At 37.7% G+C, this 24921-nt stretch overlaps 3 protein-coding genes across 6 annotated transcripts; 2 read left to right on the forward strand and 1 right to left on the reverse strand.

Moving 5' to 3' along the window:
- Positions 1-3589: 3589 nt before the first annotated feature.
- LOC143448222 (uncharacterized) lies at positions 3590-8634 on the forward strand. 2 transcript variants are annotated; one of them, XM_076947850.1, is made up of 7 exons: positions 3590-3749; positions 4266-5764; positions 6292-6440; positions 6556-6690; positions 6909-7074; positions 7262-7738; positions 7882-8634. In XM_076947850.1, exons 2-6 carry the CDS (start codon positions 4389-4391, stop codon positions 7710-7712), a joined length of 2277 nt encoding a protein of 758 aa, XP_076803965.1. In that variant the 5' UTR covers positions 3590-3749; positions 4266-4388; the 3' UTR covers positions 7713-7738; positions 7882-8634. The 2 variants fall into 2 exon arrangements, with proteins under 2 accessions (XP_076803965.1, XP_076803964.1); XM_076947849.1 differs by having other exon boundaries at positions 3592-3749; positions 7262-8634.
- Positions 8635-9214: 580 nt separating this feature from the next.
- LOC143448226 (uncharacterized) lies at positions 9215-10836 on the forward strand. Its single transcript, XM_076947855.1, has 4 exons — positions 9215-9643; positions 9971-10108; positions 10258-10397; positions 10510-10836. The coding sequence occupies exons 1-4, from the start codon at positions 9472-9474 to the stop codon at positions 10528-10530; spliced, it is 471 nt and encodes a 156-aa protein (XP_076803970.1). The 5' UTR covers positions 9215-9471; the 3' UTR covers positions 10531-10836.
- A 100-nt stretch (positions 10837-10936) lies between these two features.
- Positions 10937-22815, reverse strand: LOC143448225 (uncharacterized). 3 transcript variants are annotated; one of them, XM_076947851.1, is made up of 11 exons: positions 22554-22815; positions 20321-20450; positions 20089-20206; positions 19280-19451; positions 17704-17956; positions 15310-15408; positions 14897-15094; positions 14539-14774; positions 13232-13333; positions 12849-13082; positions 10937-11831 (listed from the first exon to the last, which is right to left on the reverse strand). In XM_076947851.1, the coding sequence occupies exons 1-11, from the start codon at positions 22648-22650 to the stop codon at positions 11791-11793; spliced, it is 1680 nt and encodes a 559-aa protein (XP_076803966.1). In that variant the 5' UTR covers positions 22651-22815; the 3' UTR covers positions 10937-11790. The 3 variants fall into 3 exon arrangements, with proteins under 3 accessions (XP_076803966.1, XP_076803967.1, XP_076803968.1); XM_076947852.1 differs by having other exon boundaries at positions 10937-12584; positions 22554-22799; XM_076947853.1 differs by lacking the exon at positions 13232-13333 and having other exon boundaries at positions 22554-22806.
- Positions 22816-24921: the final 2106 nt, after the last annotated feature.

Consider the following 24921-nt stretch of genomic DNA (forward strand, 5'->3'; position numbering starts at 1 on the left):
CGCTGCTGCTTTTTGCTTGTTGTATAAGGTACAGTTTTTAAAAGTTTGATGGTGGTGGTGTGTTAAACGCCTAGCTCTAACAGTAAGCCTGAGTTCCAAAACAAACGCCACCGTTGTATTACGGAATTACGAGAACTCGCGGATTACATTGATTATTTTGCCTTAGAATAGTCTTAGAATTGATTGCAAAGTTAACAACTGACACTTGGGATTAATGCTTATTTAAACGTCTTCATTGATAACATATTATAATAACAACGATTAGATTAACACAATGTTTTCAACATATTACTGTATCTTATATTGTTCTAATCACAATATATGAAAAAATTTCAAATAACTCGAAATTCTAATAGGTCGACACACACCGAATTAAAACACTGAAATAGCCCATAAAAGAAGCAAGGAAAGAATGCAATTAGCAACTCACTGGTTTATGTCTAATTACGTATTTGTTAAAGCTTTTTTTTAGAAATTTCTTCTAAAACGTTCCATGATGATGTCAGAATGTAGTTACGATATATTGGCTAGTAATTACATCATCATAATCAAAGTACATTTCGTTGCACATCCAGAAATATTATCACGTCAATGCATATTTGAAAGGAAAATTCACAACTCACAAATACAATATAAAATAGTTAACCACCTGGTGCTGACAGAGAGTAATTAAAATTTCATTTAACATTCAATGGCAGTCCACTTTTGCCAAACAACCATGGCAATACCACCGCGCATACAGAGTATAAAATGTTAATGGTAGCAATGAACTTACAAATATTTAATAATTACCAGGAAATTTATCACTTCTGAAAATGTTCAAAGTAGTTTAAATCCGTTTATTGAACTTCGAGCTATGGAGAATTCTGTGCTTGTTAAAAGAAAAAAATGTCTTAACACTTTGGATAACTCTTGCGACAACTGCATACTGTGTTTACTATATAGCGAGGTTAAAATTGGAAAGAAAATGAAAAAATATATGCATAAAGTTACTAAGATAATTTTTCTGAGACGTTTTTTATTGTGTAGAATATAGGCTACCATTTTGTTTTATTTTAAAAAGCTTATAGCTTTACAAATGCTTCAGATTTTGAAAAAAAACTAGTGCAGTCAACATTTCTTGCAGGGTTTCTTAACTCCGAAAATTTAAATTTTGCTTTACTGGGATATTTAAAGCTTGCTACAAATTAGCCATGAGCGATAGTTTACCTTGTTGCGCAGATGATCTTCGCATGTCCGGCTAGTTGCAAGTGAAGGGAGTGGCCAGCTCACATCTCGAGAGTGCTCATGTGAAGTGTACTTTTGTGCAGTGACAATTGGAGGTGACTTCTTGTTTATGGTTATCTCAAGCCACGAGCGTGGCTCTTCAAGTTAACTCTAGCTGCAAAAACGACTAGCACATGAAGCAAGTGTGTTCGCAAACATTTTGTAAACAAATTTGGAATTTTGTCGAAAAGCAAAATAAGTAATTAAAACGAGTGAGAAAAGTTTTTTTATTTTTAGTCGGCCTGGATGTCTTTAGATGCTTTCTAGCATCATTTCCTTGTACTTAATTTCTTTTAAAAAGCATCATAATAGACACAATGTTTGTAACAGAAAATTCATGCATCAGTAGCCTGTCGAAATTGTGGCCCATTACTTACACTCAATGGATGTAGCTTAAAATTGTATATGAGTGGTTATGCTTTCCAAGATCAGGTTTCCTTCGTACACAAACGCTGAGGTTGCGACACCAATAAACGAACAATGTCCTTTTGTCTTGTTTAAACATTCTTTCCTATTGTGTCGAGTGGACGTTTACAATTACGTCACCTTAAAATCATTTTCCGCTGAAGAAATGCTAATAACAGAAAACCATGTAGAGTTATAGGTAGGGTCGTCATGCAGCGCTGTAGACTTTTTCTGCTCGAAACGGCGATGCTATTCGTTTTTAAATAAACTTCCATGGTTAAATCTATTTGGTATGTTTTAAAACAGCAACACAATTATTACAGAAAAACGGTTATAAAAATAAAACAACAGCTGTTAAGAGGACGACACAGACCTGTGCACTGTATGTATCGTAAGATAACAGACGGTTTGTAAAGGATTTACTGGCTTATATGCTGCCATAATGTATTTCGATATAGCCTACCATTTTATCGACGATACAAAATTGCTCAACAGTCTACTCTACAGTAGATTAGATGATTTAATAGCCTATGTATTGTTTTGTATTTGATATGAAAATTGTCTTCGTTTCGAAGTAGTAGCGAGTGCCACAGCTAAAAATTTCGCATTCAAGCCAGTCTGGTAAATGGTGATATGCAGTGAGCTTCAGCACAATATTGTGTGTTTTTTTATTTTAAATGCCTTCACTTGCAAGTTAATTTTGGGACTTATCACCCTATTTCGGCTGGCAAGTCATGACAAGTTTTATTACGGCTTTCAAAATTGGAATACGTCGGTCTTAACATGTGATCGAAGATGTATTGGTTCGAACATGCCCTCCAGTTAGTTATAAGGATTCCTTGTGATGTATTATCTTATGAAAAGTACCAGGCTGTTTGAATAAATCTTTTATTATATTTGCCCAGCAGTCCCAGCCTGTATTTGTAAGGTTTCATAGTGTGATTGCCCAGAACTACTTATTTTTATGACTTGGCGACACGCTTGTTGAAATAGCTCACTTAACGTTTGATAATTCCACTTTACAGTAAGTCTTGCATGACTGGGCACTGTGAAGCCTACGCCTGAAATACTTTTTGTTACTGGCTGAAATAATTATGACGTCATGTTAGTTTATGAAAAAAAGAGCTGTTTTGTATGTAATTCGTGCGCGCACTCTCTTCGTTATAGTTCACATAGTAAAGTTAGCTGCGTTCCACTCATGAATGTTGGCTAATGACAGTGAAGGACACTACACAAAGGTTTAGCTGAAATAATGCACAAATTACAACGTAGTTCAGATAAACGTTGGCAGCCATGTTTTAGCGTCAGTAGCGTTTGTTTCTTAAAACTAGAATTGTGTGCTATTTAAGTGAGTCAGTTTATTAACCTATCATATGCGCGGCATTTTTGTCACAAGTATATTCGTTAAAAGCAAGAGATCAAATCTAAATAACTTTGTATCATTCCGCAAACATGTAGTATTTGCGAAAAGCCATGTCGTATGGTAAAAGCCTAATGAAGTACTTCAATATTTGTTCGTGATAACGTTTTCAATACTTGGTTACGGTTACCAAAGCATAGAGTGAACCTATCTGCTTAGACATGTTTAACTTAGTACGGCAATACTGAATACACCAGAAAGCTAAAATTGTTCCCCAGGTCTGCATTGGTCAACTCGTTTAAACTATTGGTGCAGCTCTACGCTCATATAAACTGCTGTGTTTTGAAACTGTTATTCTGTACTGTACAAGTTTACTAATGACGTAGATCTACAAAGCGAACTTTATGTTCCATTAATTATATTTTTCGATAAAATTATAATATGCGCGTTACATGAACTGTACAATGCAGGTATAGTAACAGTTTATGAAACCAACAATAAAAAACATCAACCATTGAATGGTGGCAAAATGAAGAAAAGGTAACAACATGTGATCAATTTTGTTTAGACGTCAACAAAAAACATCTGCCGTATGGATGACTACAGGTGCAGATAAGCATGATTCCTCGCAATGAATTTTTAATCAGCGTTGCACTTTTCGGAAAGAACACCGCAACATTTTTAACACTTCTCGGGTTTCAGTCATGATTGTTATGAGGTAAATAAACGAATGGCGTTGTTATAGTGATTGTCCAAGCAAATATTGGCTCTGTTCGTGACGTCATAATAGGCTCACGACGTCTAGCAAGATCGAGGTTTTATTGCTTTGTGTTTTGGCGTTATTCGACGCCGAATTTAATTCAGGGGTTCAGGTTAACATAATGTATAACGCCACGGCTAATAGGTATATTGGAATTCAAAGAATTGAGTTGTTTGCGGTCAGCTATTCAATTGTTCGCAATATTTTGACGTCAACGGCCAACAAGCAGCGGGGCTGAATGTTGTTAAACCGTGGACCATGTATAGAGTTTGAGTGAGTGAAAATAACCAGCATATATTGCAATATTCTTATCTTAGCAGTTGAATTAATCTGCCAGCCGGTGAAAGCCGTTGGTTGTTGGAAAGATCAAATAAAACAAAGTGGAATTAAGGAATAGAAATGTATAGCTAGGTTATATAAAAAATCGAAATTTTCTGAAAATCAATTTTTATAAACAACTTCATTTTCATTTAGATGCAGGAAATTTAATACTGGGCTAATATGTACAACAACTCAAATATAGGAAAATGTTAACTGTGATGACTGAATGAAACTGTGTTAAACTGTTGTATACATCAAAGAGGACGTATCAAAGTCATGAATTTCAACGATTCTCTTCCGCGTGTTCTAACCACCCCTAAACTCCATCGGCGCCCGCAGGTTGATATCACCGCCAACTCGCCAGAGCTTCAAAAGCATAGATGGCCGCCAATCGACATTACCAAGGACGCGTCTGGTGATTTTTTCGTCATCGAAACGACTGCGAATATTCAAGAAAAGAGTCGAGTGGATCATAATGGACATCTGGTAAATGAAGAAACGCAGTTGCCATTATCGCCGGCCAACGGTGTGTCCGCTGCCTGTGCGGCGATGGCCAATGCATGTAGTCACGACCATGATTACATTTCCAGCGACTCCTCTCGTTTGGGAAGATTAAATCCGGATGTGGCTAGCGCAAGTCGCCCAGCATCGCCATCGAAACTTTTTGAGGATTCGGTGCCACGAGTTCGTCTGGAGATTAAAACGGTTCGGGTTCCTGTACCACCCAAGTCACACGCACCAACCTCACCCCGGGACGCGAAACCGGCGAGGACAACCGGTAACAAATTGATAAGGAGATACATACGACCTGATGACGTCACCGAAACGCGAAGAGGACGGCCGAGCAAAACACAAGAGCCACATGAGATCATCGACAATAAATGTGTTTTTGTCAGCACGCGGAAAACAGCGGAATCGACCCCAGGTCGCGTAAGTGCCGGTCGTAGACGGAACAGGAAGAAAGCGACACCCGACTTCGTTACTGCGCAAGAACAATCCAGAAAAACAACATCTTTTGCATCCGACGTAGCAGGAGTAGCAGTGAAGGAAGAAATATCTGTAAATAATGACGAAAAGTTTGACCTGTCGAATGATATTCTCACGAAGGAATGGCTGAAAATGGTTCAGCGGTATCGAACTGAAAAGAGACAAAACGACGAGGGGCCAGATGATGCTGAAACTGAAAATTTTGGAAAACCTCTGCGTGAATCCACACCTGTAAGAAACGCTAAAAGTAGTGATGCAAATACAGAACTGAAATTTCTCTCACCGCGTCGAAGCGTAACGCCATGCCCACCTAATCTCTCAAAAACAGAAATGAAATCCAAAAGCGGGGAACTGAACGATTCCAACGTAGTCGGTGACGATTCCGCATATTTTTCCATTACGTCATCAGTGTGCAGCAGACCGACCAGTAGTGCTGGCATGCCAACCTTCCGGGCAGGGTCCGAGAGTCGACCCCCGACGGGAGGACGCCCTCAGTCCGGAGAAAAACGTGTTGCAGCAACTAGTCTCTCTTCTTCTTCATCTTGTACTGCTTCCAGTGATGATGATTCAGAATTTGGCAGCATGACGTCTCCAAAAAGTGATCTTGGCGATGTCGAAAATTGTCGAACTTCGGGCGAAAGAGTAACGTCTTCAGGGAATTCACAGTAAGATATATAATAATCTATAACAGAGGTGGGCAAATGTATTCAATGGAAGAGCCATTTGCAGAAAATACAAGTACCAGAGAGCCTCAAAATTATTTCAATACAAAGACGGTTAATACTGCATTAGCATTAGATGTCATCGTTTTCGTTTTGCAGTGTATTTAAGTAAACTAAACTGAGCTAAACCTTACTGTCTTAGCAATGAAATTGCGTTGACTTGCTGTTAACTAACTCTTCGGATTCTATGTCTGTTGTTACGTCATAAACGAATTCCTGACCTAAATAAAGAAAAGAAAAAAAGAGAAACGTTCATAAACAATACTCTTGGTAGCCTTTACAATTTTTTTGGAATTTTACGATTCGACTAGAAGTTTGCCCACCACTAATCTATAAATATTACGGTATTTCCCTACTGGTATTCTTTGTGATTAGTTTTTATTGCATTATTTAACCCTTATCAAAATAAAGTATTGGAAAAATATCTGATTGCGTTTTTCATTTCTTTACATCTTCTGCCAACTATTAAGATGTGGGAGTGGCGGTTCCTGTAAAGATCAACGAGCTGTAAAATCTAGAAAAGGCAAGAAGATAGTTCGACAAATTGACGTCAACTGTGCCAAAAAAGCAATTACCAAACCTCAGATGCGCCCTATGCCACCACGGAAACCTAAGAAAGGTTTGTTTTTGCACGGTTGTTTAACAAACCAGAATGTTGTGCAATATAATTTAGCATCGTAAGATCATGGTTGAAACCTGCAAAAGCTTGGTGACAGTAATTCAATCTAATACAGATCCACTCCCAATGCATTTACGAGCGCTGCCGAACTCATTCTTTCAAGAACCTAATAGGGTAAGCCCTTCGCCATACAGCGTTTTACCGCCGGTACAACCTCTGTTTCGACAAGTTTCAACCGACGACATAGCTGGTGAGTGAGGATGCATATCCACGGTTTATATGTAAATTTGTATCTGCAGTCCTTGTGCCATGCACTGATCACTGAATACAAAATGGTATTGGATACCAATGCTGATTATAAGCTCTATTTAACCTAAAGTAGGCTTTCGTAATGACTTTTGAGGATTTGTTAAATGCCGTTGCAAAACAGTGTCTTTGACGAGGGTAAACATTTGTCAAATATTACAGACGTGAGGCCCGTCACACCTCCTTCAAAAGAAGACACTTCAACTACTTCAAGCATGAAACGTGGTGCAAAAATCATCACAACGGGAGATATCGAACTACTACAGCGGCTCTTTGATGCTGTGGAACCGCAAAACAAGGCGACTGGTATTAGGATCAAACGAGGAAGGTAGGTTGATTGGAAGGTTATAGATAAAGTTTCGATTTGACCCAGAACAGGCTTTCATTTTAGAAATTACATTAATTGTATGTCATTTTCTTCGTTTGTTGGTTTTTGTATTTACCATCGTATATGGTGTTAATAGGCTCCTTTTTCAGGTAAATTTTCTTTATGATTTCTTCTTTGTTATGCATAGGCCTAAGAGGACGCCGAAATTGATGCCGTCACCCCGCTTGAAGCTGGACAACAACCCGTGTATAATGCAGTCAATCACGGAGAAACTCTTCCCTAAACTAACCATTGACCGCCGTCGTGTGAACTCAATGCGCACAGCAAACGTTACGGGTTTGGTGTCGACTACTCAGCCCGCGGCTTTTATCGGCGACGTTCAGTCTCTAAATACGAATTTTAACAACAATGCCCAAGACCTGGACAGCACTTATCTAAGAGATTGGTCATCATCTGGGCTCCTGTCGACCAAATCAAGCTTTACAAGCGTTTATGATGACGACAAGGATTTTCCAGAAGTTTCGATGGAAACTAGGTCGCCTACACCGCAACGTCTTGAAACTTTAGCGCTTCCTCTTTTAACGGGTACCCAGCAGGATTACTCGCAGATGTTGTCAGAGGTGGCTGCGGTTCTTTGAGCTTCTGAAAACACGCAACTAATCTGGTACGTTTAAGCAACCGGCTCTGCAACATGCTGTTTTTTCGCTCGTGTAAGAACTTCAGGGAGTCTTATGGTGTCTTGCAGCCTACTTTGCTCTGGAATCGATGAGGAATATAAACGTTATGCTGTTAAACTTTTTTCCCCAGAAACGCCTTTCAAGTACGTTTTTCCCTTCACTAGTTGCTGCCTTGGCCGAAATTTGCCTGGTCATCCGAAGCTACACCACAGTAATTAACTAATAGTCAACCGAATTTGCTGGGATGTTATGATGTTATTGACTGCAAATTGTGTAACCTCGCTTACTTTAAGCCGAGGATTGTACATCGTTCAAAGTTCCGTTTATTGGCCAAATTTTCAAGTTGCTTGACCACAATATTTGTCTGCTTAAGTTTACCTATTTTTCATACCGCCGTCACTGTGGATTACATTATAATAACGACTGTGAAAACATTCTTTCGTTTGTAATTTAGCTTTAAACGTTTTTTGCTATTTTCTACCAGCAATCTGCTCTCTTAAGGTACTGTATATAGTGAAATGGTTTATAACTAACACACTCATTTCGTATGTCTACAAACTCACATTAAATATAATGTATTGCATTAAAACGGCTTGCTTCACATTTTCAAAAAATGTTTGTTGTAAATGTGTGGTTGTCAAAAGAGCTTCATAAAATAGCTGGATGTGAACAGATATGGCTTGCATGTCAAGCTCTGCGGTTTTAAATATCTTGTAGACTGCAGTATTGTGTGTCTATTATATTAAAGTGCTTTTTGAGCATTCCATTTAGACATGTTACGCGTTGAAAATGTTTACTGTTTTGACAATATTTTTATTATTTTCCTGTGATCGCATTGTCCTATACTTTTAATCAACTGTTTTCAATACAGCTGGAACACGTATTGGCGTAATGTATCGCAACTGACGTACAAAAATGGAGATTTGGTGCAGCGTTGAAGAAGCATTGCCAGATCTGCAAAGTGTTAGTTTAATATTTGTTCTAGGGTTAAAATCAGCAAAAAGTGATTTGCGTTACATAGCAGCTACTAGATAGTGACTATTTAGTCATTCAATCAATTTAACGACTAACATATGATCACATAGCCTCATACCTTCGTTTTTTCCCTAGCAACATTTGAACCACTTCGGGCGCTCAACAAAAGCTTAAGAAGAGTCAGTCGTTCTTGTTTTTTGTTGTAAAATTTTAACCGCTTCGAGGCACTTACTGAGCCTACTGATTGTGACGTACTTTCTCGTCTGAAAGAAGAAAAAAACACGAAGGTTACAAACAACTTCACGCTTCAGATATTTGAACCCTTGAGGCAAAACAAACTGTTTTAGCTAGTCTAAAGCCGAGATGGAAAAGACTGCTTATTATCGGCAAGGGTGTGGCAGGTAGATTGCATGATCAAGTTACGGTTTTAATGCAGAAAGTATTGTCCTGTTATAACTGAATACACTTAACTACTGTGGCAGGTTTTGTTTTTATTCTGTAACTGTTAATATCTGATAGGAAAGAGTAGTGTCTTGACTCACTTCATACAGGCTACCACAAGTGATTGTCTTTCAAGCAGAAGGAAGCTTGTCACAGTTTCAGGATTTGGTGGAATTAGGATGTTCTTATGTGTTATTTTCTTGGAAATTATAGTAACCCTCAGCACAACGACGTTTAAATTTATGTCGTAAAACATTTTTTAGGCGTAGTTTTTTTGATAGGCATCTAACAACTGTGTAGAAAAATGAACACGACAGATAATATTGGCCATCTCATTGTTATATCAGTTCTTGTTTTTTTGTCTTTTGTTTTCGCTATCATCGCAGTTGCCTCTGATGGTTGGAGCAGTGCACTTCCAGTGCCCCTCTTGAATCATTACAACTCTAGAGCGCCTGGTGTCGAACAAAGAGCTCACTGTGAGTGGTTTCCTAATAAATTACATTGGCTTTGTAACTTTCAAAACAAAGTGTTGGTCGGCGTAATAAGGTAGTGGCGATGCGTTATTTGTGAACAATATACCGGCTGGATTTTGGTTAAAGATAACTACCTCTTAAGCGATACGCTGTATAAAACTGTGATGCATATCTATACTTTTTGCTACCGGAATTCTTAATATTACCTCTCTTGTAGGCTACTGTTCAACCATTTTTCGTGGTACGATTTTGTTGTTTTAATTCGGATGTTTGTTGCTATAGCAGGCTATTCTATGTTTCTGGCTACTTAAATCTGTTTTGTATACACAGTATGGATTGTCGGATGTGTAGTGCTCACCATTCTTGGTATTCTCTGCTTGTGCATATCTGCCATCATACTTCTGGCTCGATTCTTTAACCACGGAAAAGGCAGAGCGGCATTAGGTGGAGTTCTTAGCATATTTGCAGGTAAGACAAGCTTAAGGTTTGATTTAAGCTACTGTACAATGGAACCAAAAGTGTACCTTAAGAATTCATCCATTTCGGCATGAGACAAGCTATGCTAAACATAGGTAATAATAATTAATTTAAAGCGTGTATTAAACGTTACTTTCAAGGTGTAATGTTTCTTGTCACACAAATCATCTTCATGGTGCAACAGCGACCTCAAGACGTGTACTACGGATATAGCTTCGCCCTCGAGTGGGTGGCTATTCCATTTGCTTGGTTTGGGGGTGGCGCTTTTTTCGCCCTAAAGGCAAGCGATTGAAACATATTGTTTTTAAAATTAGTGGCGTTATAGGCTATTTGCTGCGACGTTATACTGTAGTTTTTGCAATAATGGGTTATATGTTTTTTGGGCTTTGCAGGATTCGGAATTTTTGAAGTAAATTTCTGAAGAATGTTGATTTCAGGATGCCTCATCTCACCAATTTTAGATGTATATAGCTTATATCTGCTTTTCATAGGACACAGCTTTAAAACCTAAAACTAGATCAATTTAACGTGTACGTGTTTTTGCTTATGGTCAAGTAAGACTTCATTATTGAGTCGCTGATGTCGCATATTACTTCTTGCTACTTTGTATGATGTTTTCCCCAAATTGAACATAGTGACTAATACCACTCACTAGTTTATTGCAAGGATTACTGCTTTTACTACAGTTTGATATTAAAGTTCTCTATAATCCCAGTTAACAGGGCTTGTTCTGTTTGTGTTTGAAATTTATCAAATCCTCTGACAGCGTTCAAGGACATGTTTTAGTTTAAGACAAAATATAGGTCGCTCAAAGAGAGGTCGATTTTTATATTTTATTTTCTTCTCGGGTAAATTACACACACACACAAAAAACAAAACGAGTATCGTAGCGATGCAAACACGAAAATTTGGCAACATCACCATCAAAAGAGTAATTAAGGCACAAAAGATTTTTCCAGCTTCGGATTATCACCTACTACTCATTTCAGTCCCGTAATAACCATGTGATTTCAATTTCTCAATGAAGAGACAATTCTTACGTATGATGCTACCAACACACCTTGAAAGAAATATACAGTATATGTCAAAAACACTAACAGCCACCAGTGACGAAAGCTAAATCTCGTTATTGGCAATGATTTCATTAACGCTGTGGAATTGAATATTGCAACAGCTTCAGTGTTGGGGTTTTTGGGAGAAACTGGTTGTGCGCAAAAAGGCAGTTTACTAACTGGAAGAAAATCTAAGAATATTTGTCAAAAATTGACCATGATCAGAAAAGCAACTTGTTCAAACTTGGTCAGTTAGAAATGGTGACGCCACTGGGTGGTACTGTAAAACGACTAAGTGAAGCATATAAAAAGCGTCCCTGATAAAACACAGTGCTGTAAAAACACTTAAAGAAAGAAACACAAAAATGAAACAACATCAGAACTTTTAATGGCAGTTGGTTGCCCCAAACCAAGTTGATAATCCAAGTCAAAACCGCAAAACATTTTAAAAGTCAAGCTACAATTAAAATGTTTAATACTGAAGTACTCAAAGGTTCCTTTATGCGACTGGGTACAGACGTGGTAAACTGGATCTTTTTCGATAGTTCCTCGACTTAAAACTTGAGTTTTGTAACGATCCGGCAATGTAATTACGTCATCAAATTGTGATGAAGAATGACATCATTCATAGTAAATCATAGTAAACCAGGACCGCATAATACCTTGAAAAACGAAACGACATAAAGCATATACGAGACAGCAGCTTTGGCAAGAGGGCGTAAAGAAATCACCATAGAAAAAAAAGCAAATTTGCTGACAACTCCAAGCAGTCAAATTTTTAACAAATCAACGTATTGGTAAATTATGTTATTATATCCGTAACATAAATTATGTTTGTGGAATATTTATCTCATTTGTTTTACACTTTTATATTCTTTTAGTATACACAAATGCACACTTTCTAGACCGGCAATTCACCATGTAACCAAGGTGTAGTAAATCAAGCAAATTACACTTCATTATATACATGTTTGAAAACAACAAGCATATGTGCTAGTTAGTCAACATCATTGATGATGACATGAAAGTGGAAAATAAACAGCGCAAACGCCGCCAAAAATATGAAGTAAATAACACCAATTATTTTTTGCCACCGCCAGATGTCGCCATGCATATGCACGATGAAAATTCTAGACGAACTTTAACATAGATCGTCGCCATTTAATGGGCTGATTTTCGTAGATGATTAAAACAACTGGGGCTATTTCTTTTTGCTAATGTTGGTATTAAATTTAAAAGTGGCGTACAATTGCATTTTGACATCAATTGAGAATTAAACTTATGGACAGTGTTTTTAAATCGCAAATTTCGGTATATGGCTTATAAACTAAGAACGCTTAAGAGCAACCTCCAGAGGCCATAACTTGGATAAAGACCTCAGTAAATGATTTCCTGTGGTTGGTCAAATCGTAAAGCTGCAATAAAAGATAATGGTGATGCAACAATTGATGTTATTACAAAACTGCGATAGCAAACAAAGCTTATACCAAAGCCGCAATCGTTTCCAATTAGATTGGTTCATTTTCACAAATACTTTAATCTGTGAGTCGAATTGTCTCGAACGTATAATTGTGTTCAAGCCATGCATGCGTATTAGTTAGTAATATGGTGACGTTTCATGACAAATTAGTTACCAAAACTAGCATATTATGTCTTTGCAACGTGCGGTTGTAACCTACCTTGTTCGCAAGACACTCCACCATAGTCTGGGGGACATACACAGTTCCCTCTTTTGCACTGGCCCCCGTTTTGGCAACGTACTTTCGCACAGGCTTTTTTCTTGCTCCCTTTCTTCGAATTTCTCCGGGCCAGGCAAACATCACCCACTGCCTTATAACCCTTATCACATTTGCAGACTCCGTTTCGACTACAGTGGCTGTTGGGTCCGCATGGCTGAGTGCATTTTCTTTTTCCTGAAACAAAAGTTCGAGATTAATGACACTTTACGCTGTTATAGCCCGTCAGTTATTGATAAAACAAAAACTACAAAACCTCGATAAGCATGCACGTGCATAATTACATTCTATTCGAGCATCGAAGTAAGGAGAATTATAATACCCACCGGGTACGACTATCTCGCAACGTTCACCTGCGAAACCAGGTGGGCACTTGCATTTGTATCTTCGTTTGCAAATTCCACCATTTTCACAGTTACAGTCGTGCTCTGTTGGTCAAGCAGAACAAAAGAAAATTGATCATGCGTGATTGAAAACTTAATAGTTTGAAAAATTATTTCAAAAATAATTTTCAAGCCAACAATGTAAATTAAAAAAGTTCTTCAACCAAAGCGCTAGAAAGACAAATTACATCAAGTGCAAGCTGTGTCTACGTGCAGAAGTGTTTGTTTGCTTTCTAATTTTGCATCGTGTATTTCTCACAGAAAGCTTCAAGTGCATTGAACCTTGGACCTATCATGGATAAGAACGTGGGAGTGGCATTATAAATTACTCGCCGTATTGTGGGAAGAACACTTTCGCTAACACGCACTATAACTTTTGATGGCGTCGGTTCTTTATTAAACATTAACTCCTCTTGCTAGCGACTCGAAAATAACTCTTAAAACAAAAGGGTCCAAAACACCAGAAGCACGTCGTCTAACGTGGAAAACTTAAAATTCCCACAACACGAAAGGCGTTAACAACATAACAACGCAAAGACAAGCTTTGACAACGCGACTGACGACGATAAGCAGAGTGCAACTGCATTGCACCGCGCTAAACGTTCTGTGGAAAACTAAGACAAAACTCGGGCAGTTGCTAGGCTACTGCAAAACAATTGATTTTTCCACATCTTAATTTGTTTGAATCGGTAAACAATCTTCGATTAGAAACATCATTTCGATACTTTCAAAGTATTCTCACAATTACTGTTTTCGAATTTCTCAGAAACCTTTTCCCCAAACTTTCATTTGTAAAGCTTTTATCCTCGATTCAAAACGTATCGTAAGTAAAACTTTGACGGTACTATTTCTACAGGTTTCCACGCGTCATTGATTTCAGTACTGTTTTCCGGAAAATAAACTTTATGATATGCCAACCACCTGAACTTGCTTGAAAACAATTTAAATTGTGACGTGGCGCTTTTAACATTTACTCAAAGCGAGTAAAGTCGTAAAAGAACAACAGACACATCGTACTAGCAAATATCGTCCAAAACAAATCGATTCGAGTCAAACAGCTGGGAATCTACGAGAAGGGAAATACATCTGTCGTTAGTGGTCAAACTGTTTTGGTGGTGATCGTGCAAAAACATGTTTCAATTATCGGGGAAATAATAAAAACAAAAAAGGAAAACATTCACATGAAAACGAATTAAAATTACCAAAGTTTCATTTCCAAAAAACTTTTAATCAGTCACTTATATGCTTACTTCGTTTTCCCTTGGACTTCTTCGTTTTCAGGCAGCACATCACCCCAGTGGTTAGGCCCTTCTGATAATGGCAGGATTTCTTACTATTCAGAGACGGCCCCACGTCAAACGGGTCTTCTAGAGGGCCCCACACATCAATGCGACCTTTGTTTAGGCAAGATGTCAAGTTTTTGTCAACATGGCCACAGTCACGGCCAATACCAGACATCAAGTTTCCTTTTTGACGGTGTGAACATCTGCACAGACAACATTTCTTTGATATCTTTAGCGTGAATGCGCTACACATAAACCTATAATAGTCGGAGAATGTCAATAATAAAATGTAAAATTATAATGTGACGACGGCAATGGCACTAACTTGGTACATGTGAAGTGGTCTGATGTTGCGGCGTCATAGGCGTAACAGCCCTGGAGTGACGTGGTTTCGGTCCATGTTAATTTGTTGAGAACATTTCTGTCTTTCAAGCCACAGACATGCCAGCCTTTAGCACAAAGCTGCTTAGTCGCTCTCTTTATTGGGCCTTTCCAACGACCCTGGCAAGCTACCATACTTGGACTGTAAAATGTCATAGATTGTTATGTTAATTTGTACCATAGAAGACTGTAAATGATCATTTAGTTACACATGTGTTTGTACTTATGCAGACAGGTTATAATTTCGGAATGTTTGACCTCTTAAACAAAGCATACCGATTTGGAACAATATAGTAGCAGGTGTGATATGTTATACTGTAAAAGTGTAAATAAAGCGCGAGAATAATGCCCGCTCACCTAAAAATTTGCTGTTTGGTCGGGTCCTTGCAAGCTGCCACATCGGGCAAAGGTTCAGAGATGGTGATATCTGAACTGTATGAGATGGAATGTCCATGTCTACAAACAAAAACAAATAAAAAGTTAACTTTTCACTGAAAAATGTTAAAAAGTATTTGGAAAAAGGGAAAAATTATCTATAAAGCGAGGCGTAAACCCGCAGCTCTTGCTAGCGTGACCACACTCCCTGGCTGGGTTACAGTAATTTTAAATGCCATTTAAAGCATAAGCTGTAATTAGTTACGGTTGGGTTTGAACAAAGAGACTTCAAGTTTTAAAAGATAAAAGGCAGAAGCACGTGACGAATACAGCTATGCAAAAAGCGGATTACGTCATCGAGTTATTAAATTGTTCGCAAAAATTAAGCCTAAAACCCGAATTAAAATTCCCAGATTGCAGAACAAACGTGTTTGTAAATGAAAGGTATCACTTCTTCATTTTGCCAACGTACAACCGAATTACACGGAACTGAAAAAAAACCTATTAGGTAAACTCATTCGTGACGAAAAAGTGTGTAGGCGTGGATTGTAAAAATTTTTAAGTTCTATAGTCTATACGATGGAAGACAATCAATTCTACTAAATAAGTGCAACGACCATATTGAGCGCTGTGTTTCGTTCCACAGACCCAACGTAAGCAAAACTTCTACAGTTAACAAGAGTGCACTACCAAGAAAAAGGTATAGCGATACACAGACAATAATAATTGCTCAACAAACAAGTATAAATCTCGAAATTGTAGACAGCTCAACATTAAACCAATTTAGAACCACTTCAAGGGTTTGCAGCAATGGACTGCGCAACGTTAAGCGACGCAGACAACTATAATCCTATTTGATGTTTTCATGGCAATCCTGTTTTTGTTAATTTGGCAAAACACAACTCAATCCAATCCACTATCTATAGAACACTTGAATCGGCTCAGGATTGACTGACCCAGTCGAATTTTTATTCACTGCAAAAATCATCTACGTTTAACTAGGCTTATATTTGACAAACATTAATTATAGATTGACATAAGCAAGTAGCACAATACTTGTCTTTAGCGCAAGGGGCATTTTTTACTGCTCGCTTTAAGCGTTTTGAAACTTTTTTGCTGCGTTAAAAATTTATACTTAAGAATGTCTACAGAACACAACAAATTTGGACCAAAGACTCAAAGATCCTTAATAGACCGGTGATTTAATGTCAGCGAATTGAAATCTAGATTGCGAAAAGTTGAAGTGTTTTTATCGGCAAAGGAAACCGCGTGGAAAGTCGCAAACGTTCTTGTAAATAAACCTACACGCTGCAATCTTTGACTCCTATTGGACACAGTAGACACGCTAGAAATTTATCGACCAATCAGACGTCGGTTTACTCTAGGGCAAACCTGCCATATGATCAACCACAGTGACATCACAATGGTAAACGTATGGCGGTAAACAAAGAGTTCTTGGAAGGAAGTTCAACACGCTTCAGTTGATTTGTGAAAACAGAATTCACGGTTCTACACCACAAAGAAGTTCTGCAATGGGGCCCTGGTTTTCAAAAAATGAAGACAACGAAACCGATGTGTTTTGTGTTGCGCAATTCCGTTGCGATATCCGCTGTAAATCTGTTACGAATGATTTCAGACGGTGTGGCGAAATATTTTCAAAAATTACACACTGCTGAAAAGGTTAAGATATTCGCAAAATAAAGTAAATAATCGATATTTACTTGGCCATTGTTGAAAGAGCTGGTTACGTAAAAGGTTAAAGTTTCACCATCGACAACAAATTTACCTTACATTTCTGTTAAAGTGGTAGTTAAGTTCATGTAAACGAATGGGGCAAACAAATATTGTGAACCTGCAGAAAATGGACTAATTACAAAGAATTTAAATTCGAGTTATAAATCATTAAGGAAAAGTTCGTTCTTGATAAGGACATCGCTTGTACAACTGTCATGCAATCGATTTCAACGCGGTTACAGTATGTGCAGGAGACGAACTTACAACAAATCAAGTCAACCTTGGTTAAATGAGCAACCACGAAAAAACGAGCGCCTCAACAAAACACTTTTCTAATTAACCCACAAGATAAAAGAATGTGTGCTGAAGGATGTAACACTAGTAGAGCAAGTTTCTCGACGTCAACTTACGTCATGTTAAGCAACCGCAAATGGAAAATAAAAACCTGTAATTACTTCGATTTCAAAATTGCACCTTGAGAATGGTATGTTTGCATTGTAAAGACAAATTTACGGCAAACAATCTAAATCCCATCATTCAACTTGCAACCCTGCACAGTTCTCATGTTCACAGTTCAGAGGTTTAGCTACACGCCCAAACACACACACACACACACACACACACACACACACAGATACATACTTGTTTTCCGCTCGACAATGATATAACCCCTTCGTGTCCGGCGTGGAGTTTGGAAGGGTTAGTCTGGAGAATACCACGTCATCTTGATTTGAAACTTCATCAAACGCGCCTTCCATTGTAATGGGGTAGTCATTTTTTAACCAAGTTATGGTGGGTAGGGGATCTCCGGTAGCTTTACATTTGAGCAAGACTGCCTGTCCCACCGGAACCCGCATGGAGGAAACCGGGGATACCGTGATTGTTGGTGCTTTCCCTAAACACAAAAATAATTAACGTTTGAGATCAAATCATTAATTTCAATGATACGCAAAGTTTGAATCGGCGTCGTTCTTGTACGGACAATGGCAGGTTGTGTTCGCCACAGTCAAGACCTTACAATAACATGCTTTCCGAGAAATATTACGGAACAATTCTATCACTAAATTTGTACATTTTCGATGGTTTTGATAACAACATAAGCACAAGTTTTAAACGTGTCTTTTCTTACATAATAACCTTTTATTGGTTTACACAGGAGTCAGATAAAATACCAAATTTGACCTATCCCATTTAATCTTATGGGTCGAACATACGGTAGCTTTAATTTAGAATGGCCTACGGGGCGTTCTGTTGCCTCGTGGTAAATCTTACAAAGTGCAACTTTATTTAGTAAATCCGATTTGAGCCGGCGATAATGATTTTCCTGCAAAAGTTAACATCATTAACAAAGTGCAAAGTCTAGCTGCGCAAAAGCCAAAAAACGTTTTTTAGATAATAATCGGATGATTTACTCCATTTAAGGAAAACTATTATTTATCTGCAACATCCTTGATAACAATTGAACTGTTACGACGGTAGATAATATATAGGTATATATGTGCATGTAGATCTCCAGTCTATGACGAACATGCTATACGTGGAATTATGATTTTCCATGTCAAAGCAGTTGGCTTTATCTTGACAAAGTGGATTACGAAATACGAAGCATTGAATTTGGCTGTGCAATTCGTTTTTCTGTTCAAAGGTCATTTTATATCAATACGAGTCAATACGACGCTGGTTTCGTGGAAAGTGACGGGACGATTTGATCATTATCAACTGGTAGTCGAAATAATCACCTTGTTCTTGCGAAACAGTTTACGAGCACAGAATCAGTGACAAAAAACATTACTATTACGTGGTTTATAGGTCTTAATGGCTGTTGTTGACAGCAATTAGGCGAATCGAATAAGTATTAAAGTTTTCAATTCTTACGGTTTTAATTATGTGACTTTTGTGAGACACAGAGTAAAACTGTATAAAAAGATATAACTTATCGAAACTCTAAATCTAACCCTAATATTAAATTCTATTGCATAATTCGGTTGAGTTTAATTAGCTGCATATCGTATAATATAGTTCCTTATATACAGATCGAAGCAAACCTCCTATAAACGTTAAATCTAACCATATAATATCTCTCTTACATTAGTCAACACTAAAATGTTTTATTGATTCTATAACTTTTATCTCATATAGCCTGGCCTATTGCTTAGTCTGCAACTAGCTTTACATATAACCTGTAACATAACAAGTAATATATACAAGTGGCAATCACCAGGTATTATATCTCTGCAGCAAATAACGCCAGAAATCCAGGGCATATGTGAACATGGCGAATGGCCGTAGGTCGCCGAACAACATGACGCATCAATTTTTCCTTTTCCGAAACATGATTGGCTGGTTTCATCTACATGAGGACAGTCTGCGCCAATTGCGGCCATGTTGTCCTAAAATTGGACAAAGAAGTAGCTTTATACAGCAGTACGATCATGTAGAAGAACTGTTTCTTCATTTCTTTGAAATAGTTAGTAGACAATGACGTTATGGATTAAAGTGTTTATAGAAACGTTTATTTAACGTTTTTTATAGAAACTCATAAAACGAAACCGCAAACCGCAGGCCAAGTTATACCCAAATGTCCTATATCTACCCCACGCTGTCCCCAGAATACAAGGAGCCTGCGAGATTTGAATGATAACACGGCCCAGTGGCTGCTCGATTTCTACCCCGACATTTAGTCTAGGTGGCCAAATAATCGTTATGGCTCACACGAAAAAGAAGATTTAAAAAAGAAGCAAAGTCCAGCTGATGTCCCTGTCTATGTATAAACATTTCTTGATGATGTTAAATGCGGATAAAAATGCTTATGCGCTGATGGCTAAGTAGATTATACGGGAGAAGGTAGCAAGGTCGTGCTCATACCATGGCTAATTTGTCTGGAAACTTGCAACATAATTGATGAATTTTAAGCGCATGTGGACTTTGCTACCGTTCGTCAAATTATCACGATTTTTTTTCATAGCTACTATCGACTCGGGTTTGTGATAAAAAAAAAGAATCAAAAGTATTCAGAAAACGCCATACCGTGTCGGGAGTGCACTCTTGACAACTACCGGCATTGTAAGCAGCGTTGATGGCGTAACAACCGTCAACATGACTTGCTTCGTAAAAAGATATTGAAGAAAGCTGTTTCGTGTCGTTTCTAAAAAAAATGTAAAACCGATCATAATGATAATTTTCCATTCCCGAAACATACTTTTCCAGCTTTTCGGAAACATGTATACTGTTCAGTGTTTGGTTATTATTCACAACTCACGATGTACAAACGTGCCATCCTACACTGCAGAGATCAGACTTTTTAATATGTCCTTCCCAGGAACCTCCACAGGCAGATATGTCACGATGATGTAACAGATCGTCTTTTCGACCATTTGCGCAACCAAAATCTGGAATAAAACAAACGGACGAATTAAACAAAATTCTATTAAAATCTTATAATAGACTACCAAAGGGTAATTGAAGCTGTGACTAATTTTGCAAAAAAATGGAAAAATTTCGATTGTTTGTTGCACAGGTAGTGAGGCGCCGGAACAAGCCCAAAGTTCAGTTCTTACATACCTCTGAAGCCGAGTTTTGGTCGCTTTAAATGGTTCGTCGTGTTTTAAAGCTTTTTAAGATCACTTGAAAGGAATTTTTTTTTTAAAACACTCAAACATTTGGACTTTAAACTTTGAAAAATTCAGTAGCTTGCTTTTAATCTCGTTTCTAATAAGATTTGGTGCAGAAATGCTGAAATATCGTGTAATATATCTCCCCATGGTCGCTACCGTAATTCATTTCACGTGGACTTTGTACCCACCCGTTGCATCATCGTTACGTTCCAGCTCGTTAAATTTGGCTTTACTTCTTGACGTCATAATGGAAAAATACGTCAAGGTTAACTGAACATACTGTGGCCGAATAAAATTAGAATTTACAGGTTATGGCCCGAACTACTATTTATACAAATAATATAAAAAACTTAACTTTAATCTAAGTATTCTCTCTTTAATAAATATAATTGGAAATCACACAGACATTTTTTAATAAGCCATTTTAAATATTTGACAAAAATTATTCGTTATTAGACAAATAGTAGACGTTCACGCGCCTACTAATGAAAATGATAAAACCCTGTCACCAATGTAAACGTCGGATTTTATTGGACATCCAAACGATAAGTCATTCAATACCGACGCATAAGTTCATTACAGCGTTGATATCTCCTTTACTACCATATATCGACAACGTCGTTCAGTAATTTGATTTTCAAATTCGACAATACCATGAGGTTCAGATGCTATAGGTCTAATTTGAACGCTGTTAATACAATATTATGTATATCAGCTTGGCACAGACTTCTATTTATTATATTAATCGTCGTTTTGCGCGCAATAACTCGAGTTCAGCTGGTAAAGCTATCATGTCTGGAATATGAACAATCGATCGGAGTTGGGTATATGCTCGCAAAAAAAACGTAGCCCAAATGGGCATACTTCATGACAAGTACGTATGTATACATATATATATATATATATATCGAAACGCAGTTGCCTGGGTTTTAAGGCAAAGCATAGTGTCAAAGGTTAAAAATTATCGCTTGACAAAATGCCCGCAGGTTTAGCTGTTTGATAACGAACGGTGATTTGTATGTTGACGCTGAGTAAAGAGTCAAAGGTCAACGAAACAGCTCCTTGCTGCGCCCAGTGCACTTAAATATTTTTAGCAGCAAATATTGCGCAGCCAAAAGTCAACAAAATTTGTTGAATGTACGATAAGGTTCGAATTCTTCGGGATCGGTCGCACAACGGTCTTGGAATTTGTGACGTCAAATCCAATTGCCGAAAAAATTACGAGAACTTGATTCAAGTCCATTTTGTCGCTCTCCCGTATCACATTTTGATATCCTTTATGAAAATGTTTTTCCAGGTACAACTTTCCCGAACAGAACTTTGACGGACGACCAAAAACTTTACTCCGAGCAAATAATTGCTGAGAGAGAAGAAAACTTGGCGCGCACAACTAACCGCTTAACAAAGACGGCAAATTTTTGCAAAGAAATTACAGGCCTGGAAGAACAAAGGTTTAAGTATCGAGTGACAGCTGAAGTTACTTGTGGTGGCAAAAAAGAAAATTTAACATATAAGCCACTGCTACAACAAAATCGCCACATTTATGCAAGGACAATTCAATGGAAAATACATCACGTCAGCACGCCTTCAGTTTGCTGGGCAGTACCAAATAACGCGCTTCGATTGCTTTTTCAGTTTAATTACAACTGTCAACACAAGCTCTACACGCCACAAAAGAGGTTTCCACTTAAACTTGCTTTATTGACTTTTTTAAATAGAACGTTATAAATAGAACGAAAACATTTCAATAAACCTGGGCTTTTGCAGATGCCATTGCCGCTACGCGAAGACTACAATTTAACAATAAATTACTTTAAAAGGTCAACCGGTCGACGCCATTTAAAGTAATTTGCGTTATCAAATCAAACAAAAATATACCTGGGGGAACTCGTAAACGAGTGATGCTGCCTTCAGTTGATTTATGAACGCTAGCAAAGATGGTTGCCAAGAGAAGAATTCGCACAACAGCCGCCATTGCGTGACCGGTCGTATTCCTTTAACTTGCAGTCAAATTTCAACAAAACTTAATAAATAACAATAACGCTTATAAAATACTTTAGTACGCAGAATCTTTTTTGAAGTTCTTCACTAATTCACTTCTACAAAGATGTTTTCCATTAAGTTAAACTTGCAGTAATTGTTGCCAGTAGCTCGGTTGAAGCTTATTTACTGAGAGACACAGCCGTTTCTGAAGCTCATACGCTGCTTAGTGAAGCTGAACTATTACATAAAACAAACGTCCATTTCATTCAGTGTTTAAAAACGTGAACTGGGATCCTATGTTCTACCTAGTTGATGACTGAAAGTTGCAAACTTTTACACGTCAGACGTCTTACGCATTTGACAGTTCGCTCGCTGCCTGCTGTTGTTTTCATTCATCCGGGGTGAAATAAAAAGCGATTTGCCTTTTTCTCCTGCACGCTCTTAATAGAACACGTCGAAGCTGTTAACTGGAAGCCAATGTAAATATCTTATTTACATCCTGAGTGGGAAATTTACCAAACAGTGCTCTAACTTGTAAACATGGAAATACAGCGTGGGAAGATCCATCTTCTCGCAAACGAAATAAGAAAATGATAACCATTGTTATGTGAAAAGCTGATATCGTCAGATGCCCTATTAGTAAACAAATTGGCCTAAATCAGCAATCCTCAAGTAGGTCTGAAGTAGTGTAACCTTAACCTTTGAACTCTTATGTTTTCTTCATGACTTTATTATTTAACATTGACATACTGTAAGATACCTCAACAAACTTTTTATAACAAACTGATTCAACTTGAACTTAGCTCATGACTTAAATTTAAAAACATGGCTGTCTGACTAAGGATTTAAATATCGCTCAATGGTGAAGGCATTGCCACAAACTTCACGTGTGGGAGCCTGTGCAAGTTAAAAATTGTCATTTGTTTTTGGCAACTATATCAAACCCACACGGCGTAGGCACAGTACCGGTGCCTTTATGTATTCTAGCTGCAGTTATTCCTACCCGATGACCGCAAACTTCTTTGGCATCACGGGAGGCAAATTATTGAATTATATATTTTCAAAAACCAGTACAAAATAATCTAACAACACTACTTTGAAGATTTAGGGAGGCCGCAAATTTTCCGAGGTTGCAGTTGTAAAGCTATTATATAATAGAAATGAGTTGACCAACTGACATTGTACTTGATTTAGTTCAACTTGATATTTTAAACCGATAACTTTACAAATTCCTGGTATGCTACAACGATAAATCAGACATTTTTAAATTCTCAAAGATTTTTGCAGGTTTGTTGAATTTTTTCTTGTGTTAGATGGGGACTGAATAAAAGAAAGCAAGAGCGCCATCTTATGCTTAAAAACGCATAGCAACTAAACCTGCCCATGGGGCAATAAATTGATGAGAATTTGTGCGTCAGCAATGAACAATTGAGCATATACAACTGACAATACATGTTGACCGAAACTTTACGCAGTTTTCGTGATGAAGAGCATGCAATATAAAGCCATTTGGATAATTCAAACATAGGAATCGAAGTATAGGAACCAGTTTGTTGACGTTTACAACGCGGAAGTTACGGAAGTTACGACTGATATAGAACAGTTCGTCGCTTTATCATTAATGTACAATCAATACTGTTGGTGCCGTAACAAAGTGTTATTTTGTTACGAACATAAACAGGACAATGTCGTCACTTCCATAGCAGAAAAATTGCAAAACGTGTAACAGGCAATTCTTTCTGCATTTACTTTAAAACCTTACGAATGGCGACGATTTTATCTTTAACGACTTCCTGCCGCAAAACAATGGCCCCTGTTTTAGATTTATAGACTATAATGTACATCACGTTTCGTAAGTTACGTCATCCCCCGCATAGATATCATATCGACAAGCTCTTTTACGGCGTTTAACGCAAATGTGTATTTCGGAGGCATATACCGGATGATTTTGTTTACACTTATTAATTTCAAAGCATTTATTACCGTCTATATAAGATGAAGGCAAGGCAATACACTATATTTAAACACTCATGATGTTTTAAAATAAAATAAGTTACTTTGTTGACGTGTGACGCGTTTTGAAACAAATGCACGTTTTAAATTAGCTTCCGTATTTCTTTTTATAAAATCTGCATCGTAATTTCTCATATCTGGTAAAATATAACTGCCGTGTCTTAGAATAACCACGCGTTTGTTATTATTATTAGAAATTGGGTTATTGAAAATTTTAGGATACCTATTCCGGAGGTCATTGATCCGCATT

This window comes from Clavelina lepadiformis, chromosome 3 (assembly GCF_947623445.1).
Source record: "Clavelina lepadiformis chromosome 3, kaClaLepa1.1, whole genome shotgun sequence".
NCBI lineage: Eukaryota > Metazoa > Chordata > Ascidiacea > Aplousobranchia > Clavelinidae > Clavelina > Clavelina lepadiformis.

Coding starts and splice junctions, on each gene's coding strand:
- LOC143448225 (XM_076947851.1), bottom strand. CDS start 22,650: ATGGCGGCTGTTGTGCGAATTCTTCTCTTGGCAACCATCTTTGCTAGC. Junction 20,451..22,553: donor TCGTTTACGAGTTCCCCCAG/GTATATTTTTGT, acceptor GTTTTATTCCAG/ATTTTGGTTGCGCAAATGGT. Junction 15,409..17,703: donor CATTGTCGAGCGGAAAACAA/GTATGTATCTGT, acceptor TTTTGTTTGTAG/ACATGGACATTCCATCTCAT.
- LOC143448226 (XM_076947855.1), top strand. CDS start 9,472: ATGAACACGACAGATAATATTGGCCATCTCATTGTTATATCAGTTCTT. Junction 10,109..10,257: donor AGTTCTTAGCATATTTGCAG/GTAAGACAAGCT, acceptor GTTACTTTCAAG/GTGTAATGTTTCTTGTCACA. Junction 10,398..10,509: donor GCGCTTTTTTCGCCCTAAAG/GCAAGCGATTGA, acceptor TGGGCTTTGCAG/GATTCGGAATTTTTGAAGTA.
- LOC143448222 (XM_076947850.1), top strand. CDS start 4,389: ATGAATTTCAACGATTCTCTTCCGCGTGTTCTAACCACCCCTAAACTC. Junction 5,765..6,291: donor ACGTCTTCAGGGAATTCACA/GTAAGATATATA, acceptor CCAACTATTAAG/ATGTGGGAGTGGCGGTTCCT. Junction 7,075..7,261: donor ATTAGGATCAAACGAGGAAG/GTAGGTTGATTG, acceptor TGTTATGCATAG/GCCTAAGAGGACGCCGAAAT.